The sequence below is a fragment of the Exophiala mesophila genome (assembly GCF_000836275.1).
Source record: "Exophiala mesophila strain CBS 40295 unplaced genomic scaffold supercont1.3, whole genome shotgun sequence".
NCBI classification, from domain to species: domain Eukaryota; kingdom Fungi; phylum Ascomycota; class Eurotiomycetes; order Chaetothyriales; family Herpotrichiellaceae; genus Exophiala; species Exophiala mesophila.
In genome coordinates this window covers 3,368,090-3,386,425 of record NW_015622506.1, presented here as the reverse complement: position 1 = coordinate 3,386,425, position 18,336 = coordinate 3,368,090, and the positions used below count along the sequence as shown (strand labels likewise).

General features: G+C 50.1%; 2 protein-coding genes across 2 annotated transcripts; both read right to left on the bottom strand.

Annotated features, from left to right (window-relative positions):
* Positions 1 to 319: 319 nt before the first annotated feature.
* Positions 320 to 2,990, bottom strand: PV10_04758 (uncharacterized protein; the record flags this gene model as incomplete). Its single annotated transcript, XM_016369337.1, has 8 exons — positions 320 to 690; positions 742 to 1,037; positions 1,099 to 1,205; positions 1,259 to 1,881; positions 2,092 to 2,394; positions 2,452 to 2,675; positions 2,736 to 2,790; positions 2,858 to 2,990. The coding sequence occupies 8 exons, from the start codon at positions 2,988 to 2,990 to the stop codon at positions 320 to 322; spliced, it is 2,112 nt and encodes a 703-aa protein (XP_016225125.1).
* Positions 2,991 to 12,653: 9,663 nt separating this feature from the next.
* Positions 12,654 to 15,473, bottom strand: PV10_04757 (uncharacterized protein). The gene is made up of 2 exons (XM_016369336.1): positions 14,826 to 15,473; positions 12,654 to 14,777 (listed from the first exon to the last, which is right to left on the bottom strand). The coding sequence occupies exons 1-2, from the start codon at positions 14,975 to 14,977 to the stop codon at positions 13,283 to 13,285; spliced, it is 1,647 nt and encodes a 548-aa protein (XP_016225124.1). The 5' UTR covers positions 14,978 to 15,473; the 3' UTR covers positions 12,654 to 13,282.
* Between the last annotated feature and the right edge of the window lie 2,863 nt (positions 15,474 to 18,336).

Sequence of the window (18,336 nt, the reverse complement as noted above, 5' to 3'; positions counted from 1 at the left end):
GGCACGTCTGTGGTCGTGCTCGTGCATGCAAGAGAAATACGGGATTCTGTGAATAAGAAGCAGCGAGGAAACCGTTGAAGTGGGACACTAGACGTTGCCACCATAGGCCAGTTTTCCGATGTAATACAACCCTCCTCTGAATGAATCTGACGGCAAGACCTGATGGCATGGAAACTGGCATTTCCCAAGCTCGTCCCTGAGACAACAGCTGGACTGGTTGTATTTCTCGAGCTTGGTCACTAAGAAATGGCATTGTTGCATGCCACTAAATGCTGGTGGATAATCTAGCCTTTACGTTCTTTATAGCGACGAAAGCTGATTAGCTCTGTAGACCCAAATCGCCAAACTTTGCAATGAACGATTTGATCCGAGTCATGGACACATCGTCATAAAAACCTGCATCATTGTCGTGATTGAGAGAGTGGCTCGGTCGATCCACATACAGCTGAGCGAGAAGCCAAAACTCCGACGCATGTCTCCAAAAGCCAGGTCTCCTCCACATACCAGACTCATCTGAAGGAGTTTGTAGGTGTTGCTGATCTGTAACCTGCACATCAAAGTAACGTTCGTCCCCGTTCAGAAGACGTCGATTCCAAACCAACTTCCAATTTGTCAGGCCTCGCTGGACGGACTGGAACGAGTATGCATTGACGGTTAGAGGGTCGAGGTAAAAGATCATCGAAAGGAAAGCTGCGATAGTTCTTCAGCATCATCCTACCATCTCTAATGAAACGTCCTTACCACACACAACGCACCAAAGATTGATGAATCCCTCATGGGCGACATGACCTATATCATCTTGGTCCATCTCATATCTACAAAAGCGTTGGAAGAGGGAGTACATCGACGGAGACCTTCCGTTCCCCGTCCGTGCCACCCAGCGCTGGATTTGGTCGAGGCAAGCAGAAGAACTTTCAGCTTGAAAGCAGCGTTCACTGCTTGCAAGACCAATGGAGATCTCCCTCAATGCAAGGTGCGGTGGCGTATTGTTGAAGACCACAAATGCCGTGTCGAGCAAGAATACCCACAGGAGAATTCTGCAGTCGCGGGTTTTAGTGACTGACTGTTGAAAATTGAGGTGCTGGACAAATACCGTACCGGATCATCTCCTCAGTCTCGACGAACTTTTGCCAATTGAAACTCTGCATGGTCAGTAGAGAGAGATCGTCATGCTTAACATGACATTGCACGAGGTTTCTGAATGTCTAAAGAAAAATTAGTGAGGCCATCAATGCGACAAATGGCATTTATCCGGTACCGTGATGAGTAATTTAAATCGCTGTCGGCGAATCCTTTGCTTTGCAGACAACGTGCCAGCCCAGTTCTGACAAACGCACACAATGAACGCCGCTTGTAGAGCCTGCACCGTACTTCGGCGCTCCGCTGAGCTTCGAGGTTGATGCCCAAGATTGTTTGCCATGCTACACGACGAATGGGGTGTATCGAACACCATGGCCTCCACCCACTCATACCATTGTCGAGCATTGATTCGGTCAGTAGGATTTGGAGAATGAGAAGCGCCCATCACCACCATGGCAGCAAGTAGTTGTGCAGGCGCTGATAAAGGGTCGAACGTTGGTCGGTGGATGAAAGGGCAGTTGGGGGACCAGATCGTCCAGTATGCCTCAAGGAAAATGCGTAGCTTACTAGGGGAAAAGAACCGGAGACACATAACTTCCAATATTGGGGACCATGACAAACGACCTGTTGAGCCGAAGTCGTCAGATTTCGCGCACGATTTGATGCCGTATACAATTTCATTAGTTTTTGCCAGTAGTTCATCATCATGCCATTCATCAGGAACGCAATGCAAGGAATCTTTCCCCACAGAAGGAATCAAGGATGTCTGACAATTCGTGAATGCTGTAAGGGTCTGATGGTCTGCAGCCATTTCAAACGGGTGGCAGACCCCGGCATCAAAAGGAAAAGCGCCGGTTTCTAGATCTTGCGGATTGAAAATTTGAGAATGATTGAGATCGATTTCAGGTAAATCGAACATTACGTCGGTGTTTGGTTGATCCAAACCTTCAGAGTCGTGGTCGAAGGGATACTTTGGGTCTCCTAAAAGCGTCCTGCAAGTATCTTTTAGACTCAGCAGTATCGCGTCTGACTCAAACACGAACACAATGCCGGCGTCTTGGGTGAAGTTGGCTAAGAAGTAAAGCGTTTCGGCAGGTGGTCGCGCCGGGGGTCTCAGGAAATGATAAAGTGGGAGGCCAGAGCTTTCAAAACAGTCTTCTTTCGACGCAACCTGAACACTCCTTGTCGGAGATAGGGCAGCTGGTCTCGAAGCCCCCATTTGACCATCTGCGTGGAAGCTTGATGCGTTCGGTGAAGAGGAGGGATCTGTCGTATTCTCGTGACTAGATTCCAACTCGGTTGGAAGAACATCGACTGAGGAACGGGCGGCGGCCAATTCAGGCGGGCTGCACATCGCTAGATCTTCTCCACTGGCCTTTTGCTTCGCATTAGATAGTTGGTCTGTATCAAGGTACTCGCAGGCCTTCCGTTGCAGTGTACAAGTATTGCATGGCCACTCCAGATCGCATCGTCGCTTTTGTCTGACACAATGCTGACAAGCTTTTCTCCGAACGGCTGATGCTCGACGCGACATTGAGACCCGACTTAGTGTCTCACCAGGCTTACAGTTGCGCTGATGGCGTTTGAGGACATCACTGAACGTTCGATCAGTAACACGACTTAGACCGCGGCGTGAACTTAGACAGGGGACGGACTTCCTTTTGAATGGCTTACCACATAGGGCGCAAGCAAATGGGTACACAGACGTATCTTCAACATGAGTATGATCAGCCTGACACCTCCGTGCCTCCAGAAACTTGACGGTAATAACACTTACGAGTCAGATAATGTCGATCCAGGTGTTCCATACGGCTATAGATTCGCCCACACACAGGGCACTGGTGGCCATGACGGCTCGAGGCGCCATTTCCTGAGTCACTATCACTTTGAGAAGGCGGCGCATGCGACATGGCAATCTCAGCTAGGCTGAATCCAGGTTGATCTCTGTGTGCTGAATGATTCTGTAAGGGCGGGTCTTAGAGACGATTTTACTTTCGAGGCGAGAGCTATTCCGCTTGTTGAATCAGATGCGTCTTGGTCGTTCTTGGCTCAGTGATTACAACACAATGACTGTCTTTCAAGGAAGCGAGAAGCGCACCACAAACTGCCTGTGGTATGGAGTGACAAATTTGAGAGAATGAAAAGATGGAGAAGAATCTTCCTCCCTCTCGCTTGTGCCCCTCATCACCTAGCAGCGCCACAAATCGGTCTCTGAGAAGATAAAAGGGGGATTTTCCGATTAGTCTGGCCGTAAACTGACGTCTTACTGGATGGGCTGAAAGGAGGGTGGATCCCCCAGACCCACCCCCACAATGTCCGCGATGTGAAGCTGGGGTCCGGGGAGCGGAGATTGTGGTGGTCGTCACTCTGGGGATCCTGACCTCCTACTCACCATAGAGCTTGAAATGTAAAGGTATTAAAGCAGAGTATGCCCATTGTGTTTCCGTTGAATGTGGATGACATACATAGGGTTGCCGAATTCAATCTTCTCACTCAAAGCTCTTTGGTCACAATGCTATTCGACGTCCAGCTGATTTGGAGGCTTTGCGTCCTTGCTCTATTCCTCTTTCCAGTTGTCTGTCTTTACTGGATCCTATGGATCATTTATGCAAGAACATTGCATCCTCTCGCGGGAATCCCCGGCCCGTGGCTTGCGTCTGTTTCCAGAGTGTGGATTGTCCTGAACACACGTCGTGGCCGCATGGACGAGATCCAACGCGCCCTCCATGCCCAATACGGACCTCTGATCAGAATTGCTCCCAATGAGATTGCATGTTCCGACCCAGAAGCCATCAAACAGATCTACCGCACGCAAGCACCCTTGACCAAAACGGACTTTTATCCGCCTTGGAGAAACACTTCGATGTCCAAGTACCCAGATAACTTCAGCGGAACAGACGAAAGACTCCATTCCGAACGAAGGAGAATCGTCAATCATGTCTATACTTTGTCCAATGTATTACAGTCGGAGGTGTACATTGATAAATGCTCGAAGTTGTTTGTTGAGAAGATGGGAGAGTATGCGGACAAGGGAAGCCAAGTCGATCTGGGAGAATGGTTGCAGTGGTAGGAGTTACCCCGGCTAGAGTGCACAGTACGGTCATCTGCTAACAAGCCTTGACAACTAGGTACGCATTTGATGTTATTGGAGAACTTTACTTTGGCCGCATGTTTGGGTTCATGGAGTTCTCTCGAGACCACGGCAACTATATTCAGTCGCTAGACACTCTGATACCCACAATTGTTACTTCGGCGGTTTCGCCAACCTATATTCGGCCTTTTATCCTTGGATCAGCCATCATAAGTTCGGAAGCCAGGCGAGCTTTGAAGGCCTTCGATCACATTGGAGATGCGGCTAGAAAATGTGTTGCGGAAAGGATGAAGACAGCTGCCAATTCTCAAGATAATTCTCGACGAGACCTCATGCACCAGCTCTTGGAGATCGTCCAATCCAAAGGAGAGAAGCTTGATTTTGGTGTGCACGAAGTCGAATTTGAAGCCTACGTGGGTTTGTAAGATATCCCCGGAGTTTGCATGGTTCCCTACATGAAATGAAGTTGTACTGACAGCGCTTAAACAATATAGATTCGCCGGTTCCGATACCACAGCCATTGCCATGCGGGCAGTTCTCTATTTCTTGATGACTAATCCCGCCGAGTATTCAAAAGTGAAGGCTGAGATCGACCAGGCTGCCACAGCTGGCGACCTCAGTTCTCCGGTTAAGTATGCAGAGGCACTAAAGCTCCCTTATCTGTGCGCTTCGATCAAGGAAGCACTGCGCCTGCATCCCAGCGTCGGCCTCACCATGCCAAGAATCGCGCCGACGGAAGGACTCAATCTCTGTGGTCGTTATATTCCCAAAGGATATTATGTGGGTATGAATGCGGCTGTCGTTCAGCGTGATCCGGGGATTTTTGGCCCTGAGGTCGATGAATTCAGGCCGTCAAGATGGATTGACGGTGACTCCAAAAATATGGACAAATACATGCTGCACTTTGGGGCAGGGACCAGGACATGTATTGGCAAGAATGTAAGTTCAACCTGTACAAGTTTCTCCCTTGGCTTTCACCAGGCCTTTTTCTACCACAAAGAGCTGTTGGGGGACTTATTGTTCAGACCTGACTGTGTGCCATTCGAATTCCTGACATTTCCCTAGATATCGATCTGCGAGATCCACAAGCTCATTCCGACGATTCTTCGAGAGTTCGATCTTGAGCTGGCTCATCCTGGACGGCCTTGGGAGACTGAGGACTTGTGGTTCAACAAACAAAGAGGGATCCATGTCAAACTTGGGCGGAGGCCAAAGGCATAGCATTTTGAGATCGAGGGATCTTCTGTCATGTAACCATGTAGGAATTCTAGCCGAATTTATCAGCGTCAGACTCATGGCCTCATTTAACCACACGGCGGCCGCCCAGTATCCTTAGCATAGCCGTAACCGCGACTATTCTCGCCTTACTTGCCTCCAAAGTGGTATTCCGGTCATAATGATCGCCAGCATCCATAAATCGGGCAAGGCGAACTTGATGGGGATGGGAGACGTTGATACTCCTTAGAACTGCAAGAGACATGCAGAAGACCTTGTTACCAGGCTTACTTAGTTGTTGCTAGATATCATAAATGCTCTAGGACCTTATGGACTGAGATGATGCCAAGGCGCTCAACTTCTCTGGAGTGATTCCGAAAACTCACGTGACCTTGTCTGGCACCAACTCACCTAATATACTACCTAAGTATTCATATTCCTCTTTATCATTACTTGTTGTACTTATATAATGTAGCATCGTTAGGCGACTGAACATCAAGAGAAGCAATCTCGAGATTCCCCATCCTACATAAATTTGTCGGCTAAGTTGAATTGTAGTTAGGAAATCTTAGTCACGGGATAAAACGCGCCTCGCGGTGTACTGTAGCTAGAGTCCAGCAGTGAGACTTGTTGGACAAGACGTGGCAAAGGTTGCACAGTCCGAATGAGCACGGATTTCCCTGTTTCCCACATTTTGATCAATTGATGTTTGCGTGGCCCTGGCCGCCAACTGGTTACGGGAGGTGCAGATTCCTCGCTTCTCCGCACCTTCCAGGTGAGGCGATGGGCACCAGCCACGGGAGCTTTACGGAGTAGGTGCCACACTTTCTCGGGCTCTGAGTGGTAGGATGTCATGTCCAGGAAATTCTGCAGTCCAGATCCAGTTGATTCCATGGCCCCACCGGAACGTCATTCAATGGATCTCGATCAACAAAACTACATTTTGAAAATTTCCCCATGCACACAAACCTGGTCATGATGACGATATCCAAGTTGGATTGGTGTCCTATTCGTGAAACAGGGCTGTGGGTAGAGCTGGCATCGCAGCACTAACTGAGAGACACACGCGCACATGGTGGGCGGCTGCGCTACAAGTCTACGCATAGTCACCGTACCGTGGGTCGTGGCTTCCTCGCCGAAGTTGACCACATCGACAATAATGGTACGCGTAAGCGTAAGCGGCTTGATCTTCTGATCGCAACTCGTCCTTTTTTGTTCCCATTTCGACTAGAGAGGCAGGAAAACAGACTCATAGATACAGGTACCTTGTTATTATCATATGTGTGTATGTCGGTAGTACAATAATCATGGTATCCAGATCATGTTGAATCCATGGTGCTTCAAATAAGCTATCCGAGGCCATCTCTAGCTGCCACTCGCTTATCATCAAGCTGATGGCCGCATCTGGAGTGGTTGATGATTTGATGGAGAAAACACCCCAGTGACCCCCTAGTTTTCCCCAAACAGCACAGAGTTTGAGTGGCAGACCATCAATTGCATCTGATTCCATCTAAATTGCATCTGAATTGAGACAGGCCCTGGCGGATGCGGCTGTTGCCCGCCGACCCAATGGGTCCATGCCAGGTGCCAAGGCAGACGGCAGGGGGAACATGACATCAGCTTGTCGACTTTTCGATGTCATCGCAGTTGTCTGCTACATGGTTTTCTCCACAACTCGTCCCATCAGTGATGTCGTTTGCTGAACAAAGCCACCTGAATACTGAACCACTCGTCGTGTCTAGTACTGACGATCGGACTATTTGGTGGTTCTGTCCTTGGAAATTCAAAAGGTTGACGTTGACGCGTGCTAGTCTCCCTCTGCCATGCCTGAGCCACTTTGGTTTTTACATCACATCATCCTCCCTTCACGCCTCGTCCATGTCCTTTTAACCCGCTCAATCTGCCCATGTCCTTACATCATCTTTCATCTCTCCCACATCTATCCCAGCACTTTTTTTCATTGTGATACCCGCTGAGCCTGTCTTTTTTCTACACTCTCCTAACACTGTGATACCCTCCCTGCGACACCTTTGACCTTGACCATGGCTACCGTCAACCGTCCTACTGACACCACTGTCAAGGAGAAGGACATTAACCAAAAACTCCAGCTGTATGGGATTTACCAAGCCTTTTCCAACGGCAAGGTTCCCTCCAACCAACAGATTGATGTCGCTCTGAACAGCGCCCTCGCCTCGAGAGCTCTGTCTTCCCCCTCAAAACGACTCTCCGACGAAGGTAAAGGCCTCGTTGCTGACCTGAAAGAGGTCATCAACCAAGCCAGGCTTCTCCTCCTCAGCAAGAACGAAGGAAACCTCCTTCAAGACTTCATCTGGCAGACTCAACACCTCGACGGCGGAAATGCCAAGTTGCCCGGTGCGCCCACAGACAAGGCTACCGCTCAACAGCACGGTGATGAGGCTCTCGACGGTCTGAAGACGCTTGGACGTCTGATTCTTTCCAACGGCCAGTTCCGAAAACTCCTGAGTGACGCTACAATCCTTCTACGAGACATCGCAGGTGATGCTGCACAAGAAGCTGCCACTCGTGTCAACCCGTCCGAGGATCGTCTTCGCCAGATCGACGAGCCTGCCGAGGACAATACTTGGCATGACGTACCTGATCTCTCAAGAGAGAACCTCAAGAACCAAGCTCGCGCAGCCTATGACAAGAATAAACCATTCGACCAACAAGAAGCCCAGCAGGCTGCACAGCAAGGACTCGACACTGCTCAGCAACAACCCACTCAGGACAATAGACAAGCTGCCGAGGCTGGTGTGGGTCAGGCTGTTGACAACCTCAAGTCTCAAGCTCAAGCCAACATTCCCGAAGAACGACAAGAAGATGCCAGAAAGGCCAAGGAAACCGCCATTCAGAATTCGAAGAACTACCTTAACAAGAAGGTTCCCCAGGAGCGACGCGACCAAACCATCTGGCGCTTGAAGAAGTTGGTCGTTGAGATTCAAGGACATTCCGATTGTGAGTCGACCGCCGTTTTAATATTGCCGATGGTGAACTAACATTGAACTAGACCAACAAGCCATTGAGACTCTGCTCTCTCTTGCAGAAACATATGCAGGCCATGCCAGCGATGTTGGCAACCAGTCTGTTGGAACTGTCAAAGGTGCCCATGATGACAATAGTTTGAGATCTGCAGAAACTGATCTAAGGGTGCGTTAGGTCTCCTAGACGATAACAAGCAATCGCTGACAAACTTGAAGACTTTGATCGAACGATTCGCCAACTCTACCAGCACCGACGATCTTTTCGACTCACTCAACCAGATCTACCGAGATGCCGATCGTGATCCAGAGTTGAAGAATTGGTTCAAGGCCACCGACAAGTTCATCCGACGCACCCTTCAGGAACAAGGATATATCCTCCGCGACAGCTCCAGCGAAGAATGGGATCGTCTTTACGAGCAAGGTCGCTACCTCTTCCGCGACCGTTATCGCAACCACACCGACCGTATCCTCGACGAGCTCAAATTCCTCGGCGACCAATTCGACCAAGACCCACAAAATAAGGCCTTTGGCGATGCAGTGCAGAAACTCTTCTTGGATCTCGGGAACGACGAGAATGGCAAGGCCAAGTTCAAGCCTCACTTGGTCAAGGATCTGACCGAGGTCATTATCCCAGCTATCTTCGAGAACACACGCTACGTTCCTATTCCTCGTATTGAGATCTCCGACCCAATGGTTGATGTTGTTGTCGAGAACTTGGTCATTGAAAGCGACAACCTCTTCCCCAACACGTTTGAATTTGGCAGTGACAACTACTGGCGCATGGGACGAAAGTCAATCTCCAACAAGAGAGATAACAAGATCACCGTGGCCGCCTCTGGCATTCAAATGGATTTGAGGGACGTCGCTTACTACATCAAGAAGAAGCAGGGCTTCCCCTCCATCACCGACAAAGGTGTCATGGACATCTTCCTCGGTGGTGAAGGCTTCAGCTTCAAGTTGACTGCTCGCAACGCCAAGAAGTCTGACCGCAGCCACTTTGTCGTGGTTGACAATGTTGATGTCAACATCAAGAATTTGAGCGTCAAGATCAAGCAGTCCAACCACAAGCTGCTGTTCGCCGTCGCCAAGCCCCTACTGCTCAAGACCATGCGACCTGTCCTCCAGAAGGTGATTGAGAAACAGATTCGAGACAACTTTGCCAAGGGTGATGCGTTCGCATATGCCGTGCATCAAGACGTACAGCGATCCGTCGAGGCCGCCAAGGAGAATCCTGAGGACGCTCCCAACATCTACCAGAGTTGGGTCAACTCCATCCAGAAGCAATTCACTGAAAAGAAGCAGAAGGCTGAGCAAGTTGCCTCCAATACTAACGTTAACATGGCTGTCACCAAAGAAGATTCCATGTTCAAGAACATTTCTCTTCCTGGAGGAATCTCGTCCAAGGCCACTGAATACAAGCAGCTGGCTGCCAAGGGTGATAAGTGGGAATCCCCCGTCTTCGGCATTGGAAGCGCAAAGGCATCCACCGACATCCCTAAGCTCACTCCCGTCAGCCGCAAGCCTCACAATGTCACCAAGGCCACCGTGCGAGGTGGGAATCACCCCAACGCTGAGCCATCCACTGGCAGCCTCGGTTCGTCCCACCCAGGTTCGGGTTACGCTGGCGGTGAAGCACCAGGATTCACAGGTCAGTCGGCCACCCAAGGCGGCTTGGGTCAGACTGGCACGGCTCCTTTGGGTCAGACTGGCACGGCTCCTTTGGGTCAATCTGGCATGGCTCCTTTGGGTCAATCTGGAACCCTGGGTACCAACCCCATCGGCACGGTACCCGCTTCGGGCGGCGCGGGAACAGGTGCTTTTGTCAGCCAAGTCGACCAAGCTTTTGAACCCAACAAGCCTTTGGGCGTCGCTGGTACAAATGGAGTTTCTGGTATTACCAATGGAAGCACCCATAAGACATACCACGACAATGTCACTCGTTAAGCCGTCTTTCGCATGAGAGATGATGGCGCTTTTGCGAGCTTACTCCCATGATACCCTTGAATAATACTTGGCTGGTTGGGTCGTAACAAATCAGGAATGGAATGGAAAGAATCATACCTAACTCAGAGAGATGACAGACGCTTTGCACGACAAATGACGAATGGCTGGTCAAATGCGGGTCTTGTTTATAGTCTACTTATCTCTTTGAGAAGTCATCACCTGCCAACATGTAATCTGTGTAACAAATGTGAGAATAGTAATAATTAATGTGAAATTGGAAATTCTTTTTCTCAACATAGCAGCTAAGCTAGGAAACGGATCTATTTGCAGAGCTTTACAACTTATTGCCATCCTTCTTCTCTGTCTCCACTGGCGCATGATATTCCTCCAGTGGTTTCCCAGCAATGTCGAATGGAACGCAAGACACTGTAGTGGCAACAAAACGTGCTGGCTCCGTCTTGGAAGCATTATGCCAACGATGATTAGTGCCTCGCTGGACGATATGGTCCTATAGATGAGGATACGTTAGTTTGAAGCTCCTCAACACGCATATTCCTTTTGACCCTCGCAATTTCTACCAACAAAAGCGACCCAAAGGAAATCAGACAGACAGAAAAAAAAAAGTACTCACCCCAGGTTTCAACGTCACCGTCTCACCTGAATCCAACTCATGCAGAATCGTACCCAACACACAGACCGAGAAATCAATCGAAACCGTGCGATGCATCTGACTGACTCCACCTGGCTCAAGGTCCACAATCAGAAGATTAACACCATTGGGAGTGACAATATTAGGTTGAGTCCAGCTAGTGACCTCGTTGGCGTCAGAGGAAAGATATGCTTTCAAGTCGGCGTCGTCGGTCAATGTCGCTGGAACACCAGACACGGAATAGGAGCGGGCGAGGCCCCCAACACCGGGAATGGCAATGAATTGTTGGGCGGGCGACGTCGTATAGATGGATTTACCGTTTGCGTCGTGGCTGGCGATATGTCGCTTCAACAAGGGGAGGCCCGCGACGGGTGTGGTGGTGCGGTTTGTGGTCATGTTGTAGGAGGGAATTGAGGAGTGTGTTTGTTCGTTGGTGTTGGTGTTGGTGTTGGTGGTGGATGTTGTAAGTATTGAATGAGATCTGTTTTTGATCTATATCAATTGTCGGCGACCACTTTGTTCCTCGAGGTCTGAGTCAATCAACCAGTCGATGAAATGACCCTATTCAAATCAACCACACACTCAAGTAGACCTTAGCAAGTGTGCAAAATGTCGATTTGACAATAGGTAGATGGGTACCTAGGTGGTCTCCTCAGCTCCTGTCACTGTATTCGACAGTTAGTGCTATGATGGATAAAGATACCCGAGTACCGAGAACCAACCCCGCCCTAACTTTTGCTTTTTTCTGACGTCTTTGTCTTGTTTATCTGGACTCTTCACAGTTTATCCAGTACTTAAGGTACTCTACACTTTCCCCTCCCCTCCTCCCTCGGTCGGGTGCCAAGTGCATTCTTATATATCCATGATCCTGAACCTAGGTCCATGATCTCGGTGTCCGCGACAGGACAGGATAGATCAAAGTTGGACAATAGTTTCGCATGCTCTGAGTGGTGGTTTGGTGGAGCGAGCTCCGCCGAGTCAGCGAGTCAGCGGTGAGATAGTCAGATGAAGTATGGAGTAGTTGGATTTAGACTAGACCACGGTAGATCCAAAATGAGGGGTGTTGGGGGGGGGGGGGATTAGGAAGTAATAATGAACTGGACGATCAAGGAAATGTACCTTAACCGAATCTGATATTGGATCCGAGGCTGATGGGTGGGTAAACTTAAAGGAGACCAAACAGACACGAGGCGTCCATCTACATACCTAGGTACAGTATGAGTACTTCATGCATCCTGATGGATTATCTGGGTTATCTGGCTTACCTACCTGCCTAGGTAGGTAATGTAAGATGAACTGCAACCCTACGATCCTAATTCTAGAAATAACTTCTTTGTGACTGTGGTCAGGTACGACCTACTGCCAAATATGAATTTAAAGGTAGGGATAGTAGGTAGGAGTGTAGCGGTGTGCACTCGCACGAGATAGGAGTTAGGCAGTGAGGGAAGAAAAGGATTCTCATTGTGCGTCAACCAAGGCGATTATTTGTGTCACCTTCTCCCTAAGTACTCATGTACCTGGACGACACCGCAAAAGGATTGACTCTGTGCTGCTGTGTTCGAGGGGTCTTCGAATGTAAGATCGACAGATATGCCACATGGCACTGGCATACGACTCATCCCACATGGCACACCATCATGGCGAAATAAAGATTGATCAAAGAATAAGAACATTTCAAAGTCATGCAATACATTCCTGCTAGCAACGCAGCATGTACAGCAAGCTAATTCTAAACATCTGTTGTTTCTTTTTTGTTTCATCCGGTGCACTATGATCACCGTCTATCATATTCTCCTTTCAGACATGCAATGCTCTGTAAAACATGCAGTCGATTGCATCTGAATGGAGGATCTCGAGATCAACAGAGTCACTTAAGCTCTCTTCACCAAGCATGCTGTCCAATCGACGTGGGCTTATGCAAGCAATCAAACCACCCCTCTGATTAATCAACAACTTCCACAAACGCCGATATTCAATGTTGCGCAAGCAGAAACTATGTACAAGAGGGTATCAATCCAAGTTGAGACACATCCATCCATGCCAGTCATTCCGGTATGTGGTGTGTCTCGGGAGAAATCGGGGTGGTCATGGTCGACCAAAGGTATCGACAAGAAGGACTCTCATCCACAGGTGGTGTCAGCTTGGAACCTGTGGACAAGTGGTAGGTTGATATTATGGGTTATTATCGGGAGGTGTCAAGGGTGAATTGGGTCGGACGGTCGCACACATGTCAAACGCCTGGCTAATCGCATATCATCATAATCTCCGAGGTGGTTGGTTGAATTCAAGACTGCGACATTCTCACGGCGGGAGTGCACCCGAACCGCTTTCTGTCGAAGTATCGCCTTCGACCGTCTTCCTCCACGCCTCTGGCAGACAGACGCACACAAGGGGGAATGCCTTGATTTCCCCAGGAGGCGCAGGTGATTCTTCTCGATTGCGTGTCCCGTTCGAAACTCCGCTGTCTCTCTGGAGCTTATGCTTGCCTTCGTAGTCTTCAGCGCGATCATCGATTCGGACGCCAGTAGCCCAGCCGTCGTCCCAAATGCCGACCACTTTGAGCATGTCTCCTCTTTCTAACTCGAATTCATCGCCGGCTCGAGGTTGGTATGCCCATAACACCGACACTTTGTCTTGTGGGTGGATGTCCTCATTCGAATAATAATCCTTAAAGAACGGAAGTTGTTCGGACTGGCCACTAGCCACTCCATCTGGCGAGGAGAAATCCCCGTTACTGCCCGGAGAGCTTCCTTGCTGCGACCCACTGAGTGACCCCTTGACTGCTCCCACGCCAAGAGCTTTTTCGTTGGACTCAGGGCTATCGCCGTATGGATCGGTGTGGGATGTGTAATTGCGAGGCCCGACCTGAGGGGCCATTTGAGCTCCCGCAACCCCAGGCTCATCTTGCAGAGCAGACATACGAGTCACACGCCCGCCAGGGAGGACCTCATAGCCAGGCTGTGTCATGGGCTGATTGTAGGCTGACGAATTTCCTCGCCTTTGAGGTGATGGTTGATTCAACGGGCTCCCAGCATTGTTGTTGCCCCGTCTGCGGCGGAGACAGACAATCGCGAGAATAATCAGAGCCAAGAGCAGCAGGAAACCAAGGACTGAGCCCACGACAATTCCTGCAATCTGGCCGCCACTCAGACCGCTCCCGCCTGCGGCTGCACCTGCAGTTGCCGACGAGGAAGCTGATGAGGTCGGAGTGCTGGGGGTGGTCGTGCCAGTAATGATGTCTGAAATGGCTGAAAAGACAGGCAAGGTGACATCTTCACAACGACCCGTGGCATTGGCTGTGAAACAACACGAATCGGTGCCATTGGTAGTGCTGGAACGACAAAAGTTGCAAAGACCCATCAAATTGGGACCAAAGCCACAGTCATTAGGCTCGTTGGCTGAACCATCAATACATCTCCCGCTGATGGATTCTGCTGGCAGCGCGCAATTGGTAAAATCGGCGCGTAACTCGTCGGCGTAATTGGCCGCTCGTCCAGGGCAGAGTTGGTCGCTGGAAACAATTTGAGACTCGCTGAGTGCCATTTCAGCACACGAGTCTACACACAATGGTCGGAGTTGGTCGCCCGACAAGTCACATGCGGCGCCAGTGATTTGTACCATGGCATTGCAGAGGAAGCTGGCGGTGTATCGTGGGTAGTAATTGGAGGTGTTGGCCAGATCGACATTGTCACAGCCAAAAACGTCGGTGAACTTGGAGGAGACATATTGTTGTGACAAGTACTGAGAAAACTGGGTGTCGAACGACTCGGTGGTGGTGACGAAAGCTAGAAATGGACTGGTCCTGGTTAGTGATGGGTTTGCGAATGATGATCCAACGACTTACAATCGACTAGACAGATTGGTGTTTGTTGAGATGGCGGCATCACTGAAAGCTGGACAAGTGGTTGAACCCTCAAGGGAGATGCACAGCTGCGCAAGGGCCGCCTGAGAGAACAAGGCCAAAGCGCCCAGCAAGGTATATCTTCTCATGAGCATGATTGAAAAGAGGTCTTGTCAAGAGTTGTAGAGAATTCCCAGTGTCCCAAGATTCATCGAATTTCCCAAGCTCATGCTGAATCCATCCTCTCCGTGGGAGCCCCTTTGTTAATCTTCGCGTTGAGTCGAGGTGCCACGCGACGTGGGCGTTGGATACGTAGTGGCAGGATAGGAGTTCGAATTAAGCAACGGGTGGTTCGAGCTTTGACAGGTGTAGGGAGAGCCGGGTCGGGGCTCGGTGGAAAGCTGCAGTGTGTGCGACCGACAAGTTAAGGTGAGGTCCGAGCTGGGGAGGGCGGAGTGGGAAGCTTTGTATAGCGGTGATGGCGATGACGCAAAATCAAATAGGGAAAAAGAGCGACTGATGGTCAGAGTAGTAGAAGAAAACCCCGAAGGTCTAAAGGCCCTGTGGCGGGATGGAACAACAACAAGCAAACGGGAGATGGAGTAACAACAAAGGCAAAAGGAAGAAGAATCGAGGTGAAGGACGGCGAGGTTTGGTAGATGATTGGGAGAGTGTGGCAGGGCAAGCTGCAGCAGCGACGGGAGGCGTTGGTGCCAGGACCAAAATGGGCACCCACGGCACCCAATGCCCCCAAAGTCGCAGGATGGGTTGGCAGTGGCAGTAGTGGGCAGGTGCAGAAACGCAGGAGAGTGGATTCGACGCACTGGCACATCCGCCGACTTGGACTCTCGTAGCTTTCGGCTTCTGGGGGGGTTTGGAGTTTAGAGGCGGCGATCCCAGGCCCGGGGTTAGCTGAGACTGACACGATTGGGAGAGAAACTGGAGGTGTGACGATGTCCTGCAGGCTTGGACGGTGCCACCTACGGAAGCCCGTGTCTTTTGACAGCTACCCAGAAGTGTCGACGAACGCAAACTGGGGACCTACTCCGTATGTTCCTACTTTTGGCTAGCAACCTACTCCGTAGTGTGCGCTCGAAGCCTCTGCCGCTCTTACTGTCACTCCTTTGCCTGGGAGTCTGCACCAATCCACGCCGGCAGAACTGCCTAGCATTAGCCCTACCACCTACTAGTCCTGTTCCTGGCTGTTACCATCACTGCATGTATTGGAAATGCAGGTGTGAATCAGGGACTCGGTCATCACCTCCCATCCTCCCCAACACACTCATCTTGTCCACGACGCAACGATGTCAATTGTCAAGTGATAAAACAATAATACTATGCTGCAGTGAGACTCTTCTTCATCGGTCTCCTCACTCCTCTCGTCACTCTGGGTGACCAATCTATGAGATCCAAACCAGCTGGACAAGCGTGCAATGGTGACAAACTAGCGGGATCGCGACGCAGATCTACCCATGTCCCAGGGATAGTTTCCTACTTCGCTAACCCCCTTGGGCAAAGTATGTGGCTTCCAAGACCTTAAACTTCAAGCCTCTTGCGCCAGACGAGGCACAACTGCTCCTCGCCCCCATGTCTGGCAATTTTACAGACCCTCTTACCACCTCTTTTGAGTCAAAAATGCTGAAACAGGCATGGGGGAAATTGCAGAATTGTTTGAGCGTTCTAAATTGTTTGTCCATCGTGTCCTCGCATGATCCTGTGCCTCGTTGCTAACAACGGTATCCTGAACTCCAATATTGTCCTGAAACAACCAAACGAATGGCCACCTGCTCGCCACTGATGAGTGACCGTCTGCCACATAAAGTTTGCCGATCCACAAACCTAAACGACCCTGATCGTCCCAGAGGATGAACACCACAGACTTCGAAGCGAAATCGCAGTACGGAGTACAGATATATACTCGCACAATTGTATGTACTACTACAACTCGTAGATATACTATTGAACAACAAATTGCCCTTCTCACCGTGCCTGCCATCATTTGTTCACCTTCCGCCACGGTCCAGTCAGCCAAGGTTTGAGCCTTCTGTCGTCCTGCCCATTCAACGTTGATGGCCGTTGTTGTGATCGAGGTTCGACAACATCCCCATCAGCAACTTCGTCTGCCCAATTTTCCAACGAACCCTTCCATTCATCCAACACTGCTACTTTGGCTTTCCAGTCCGACTGTCTCTGTTGTTGCGCAGGGTACTCAACAAGGACCTCATTTGCAACTTCATCCGCCCAGTCGCTCAAGGGTGCGTTCCGACTGTCAAGCGCCGCAAGCCTATCTCTCCAGTCATTTCCAGGGTGCTCCTGTTCAATGAGTAAGTCATCCTCAACCGCATTCCAGCACTCGCTCAGTCGTGACTTTGGCAATGGATATTTGAGCTGGCAATTCTCGTCCCTCTCGAGCTCCCTCTTTCGAGGTCGAAGAAATGCCTTGCAATCGTCACGGGTTTGCCACTCGTGCGCAGCACAAGCAAGAAAGTTGGGCCGTTTAACAACGCTGTTGAGCATCACCTCGGTGCTCGAGTAAAGTTCCGGTGCCATAACGGGGACATCTTCGCCCGGCTTGTAGCTATCGTGCATCCAAGAACCAACAGGTCGATACACTTTCCTACAATGTCCTGTCACTGCCTCTTGCAGTTTGGTCCCCCATAGAGTGTATAGATGCTCTTTGGGCCCGTTGTAGATAATAGGGTCGATATAATGCATCGCATTGCGCGCCACGGCAATCCTGATCAGTTGGAAATCTTCATCCATTCCTGGCTTTCCGGCATCAGTCTTGATGAGCACCAGACTCACAGCAGGAGGTGTAGCCGTCTTCTGCATCACATATGTATTGAAGTAACTCAAGTGATGGAAGTTACGAGGGCCAGGGATCAAGTGATAGCGTACGTTAGAATTTGATGTCAAAGGTCTGACGCTTCCCATCATCGCCTTGTCGCACGAATCAATGTTGGTGGCTGAAAAATCATTTTGCTCCAGGTTCGCGATGGTGTGTTGACCATTTGCAGAGTCATAGCGCAGTTCGTGATTGTCAGGCGCATCTGGTTTCCCTGGGGAATCTGTTCGATCGTCTGTGGTGGATTCATGTGAAGAATTTGAGTAAGCGGGTGGGCTCGTACTCGCACTCCTCGTTGAGGACGACGGCGAAAATACGTCTTTCAGGCCACCCTGAGCTTCATGAGCCTCGTCATCTTCTGTGCTGTGCTCCCCATGTGAAGGAGAGTGATTGTCAGGAGTTGGGATACAAGTGCTAATTGATAGGCACTTAGAAGCTGTAGAAAGATCGGTCCCCTGAGGCAAGCTATGGGCTTTCTGGATGTGGTTGTTTCCGCAGCTCTGAAGATTCGAGGTAGGTCGACAATCCATGTAAGGTCTTATTAATTTCGATCGATCGCCTTGAGGTTAGGGTTGGGATCGTCTGGTCTGGTCAGTCTTTACGGGGTTTGAGGATGTTCGAGGTATCTGTAGTTGTTGAACAGCGTTAACTAGACGTGAAGGATATAAA

Excerpts from the sequence above, each read along its gene's own strand:
- PV10_04757 (XM_016369336.1), bottom strand. The coding sequence starts at position 14,977 with ATGCTCATGAGAAGATATACCTTGCTGGGCGCTTTGGCCTTGTTCTCT. Across the intron at positions 14,778-14,825 it reads ACCAATCTGTCTAGTCGATT|TCCATTTCTAGCTTTCGTCA; the intron begins GTAAGTCGTTGG and ends AACCAGGACCAG.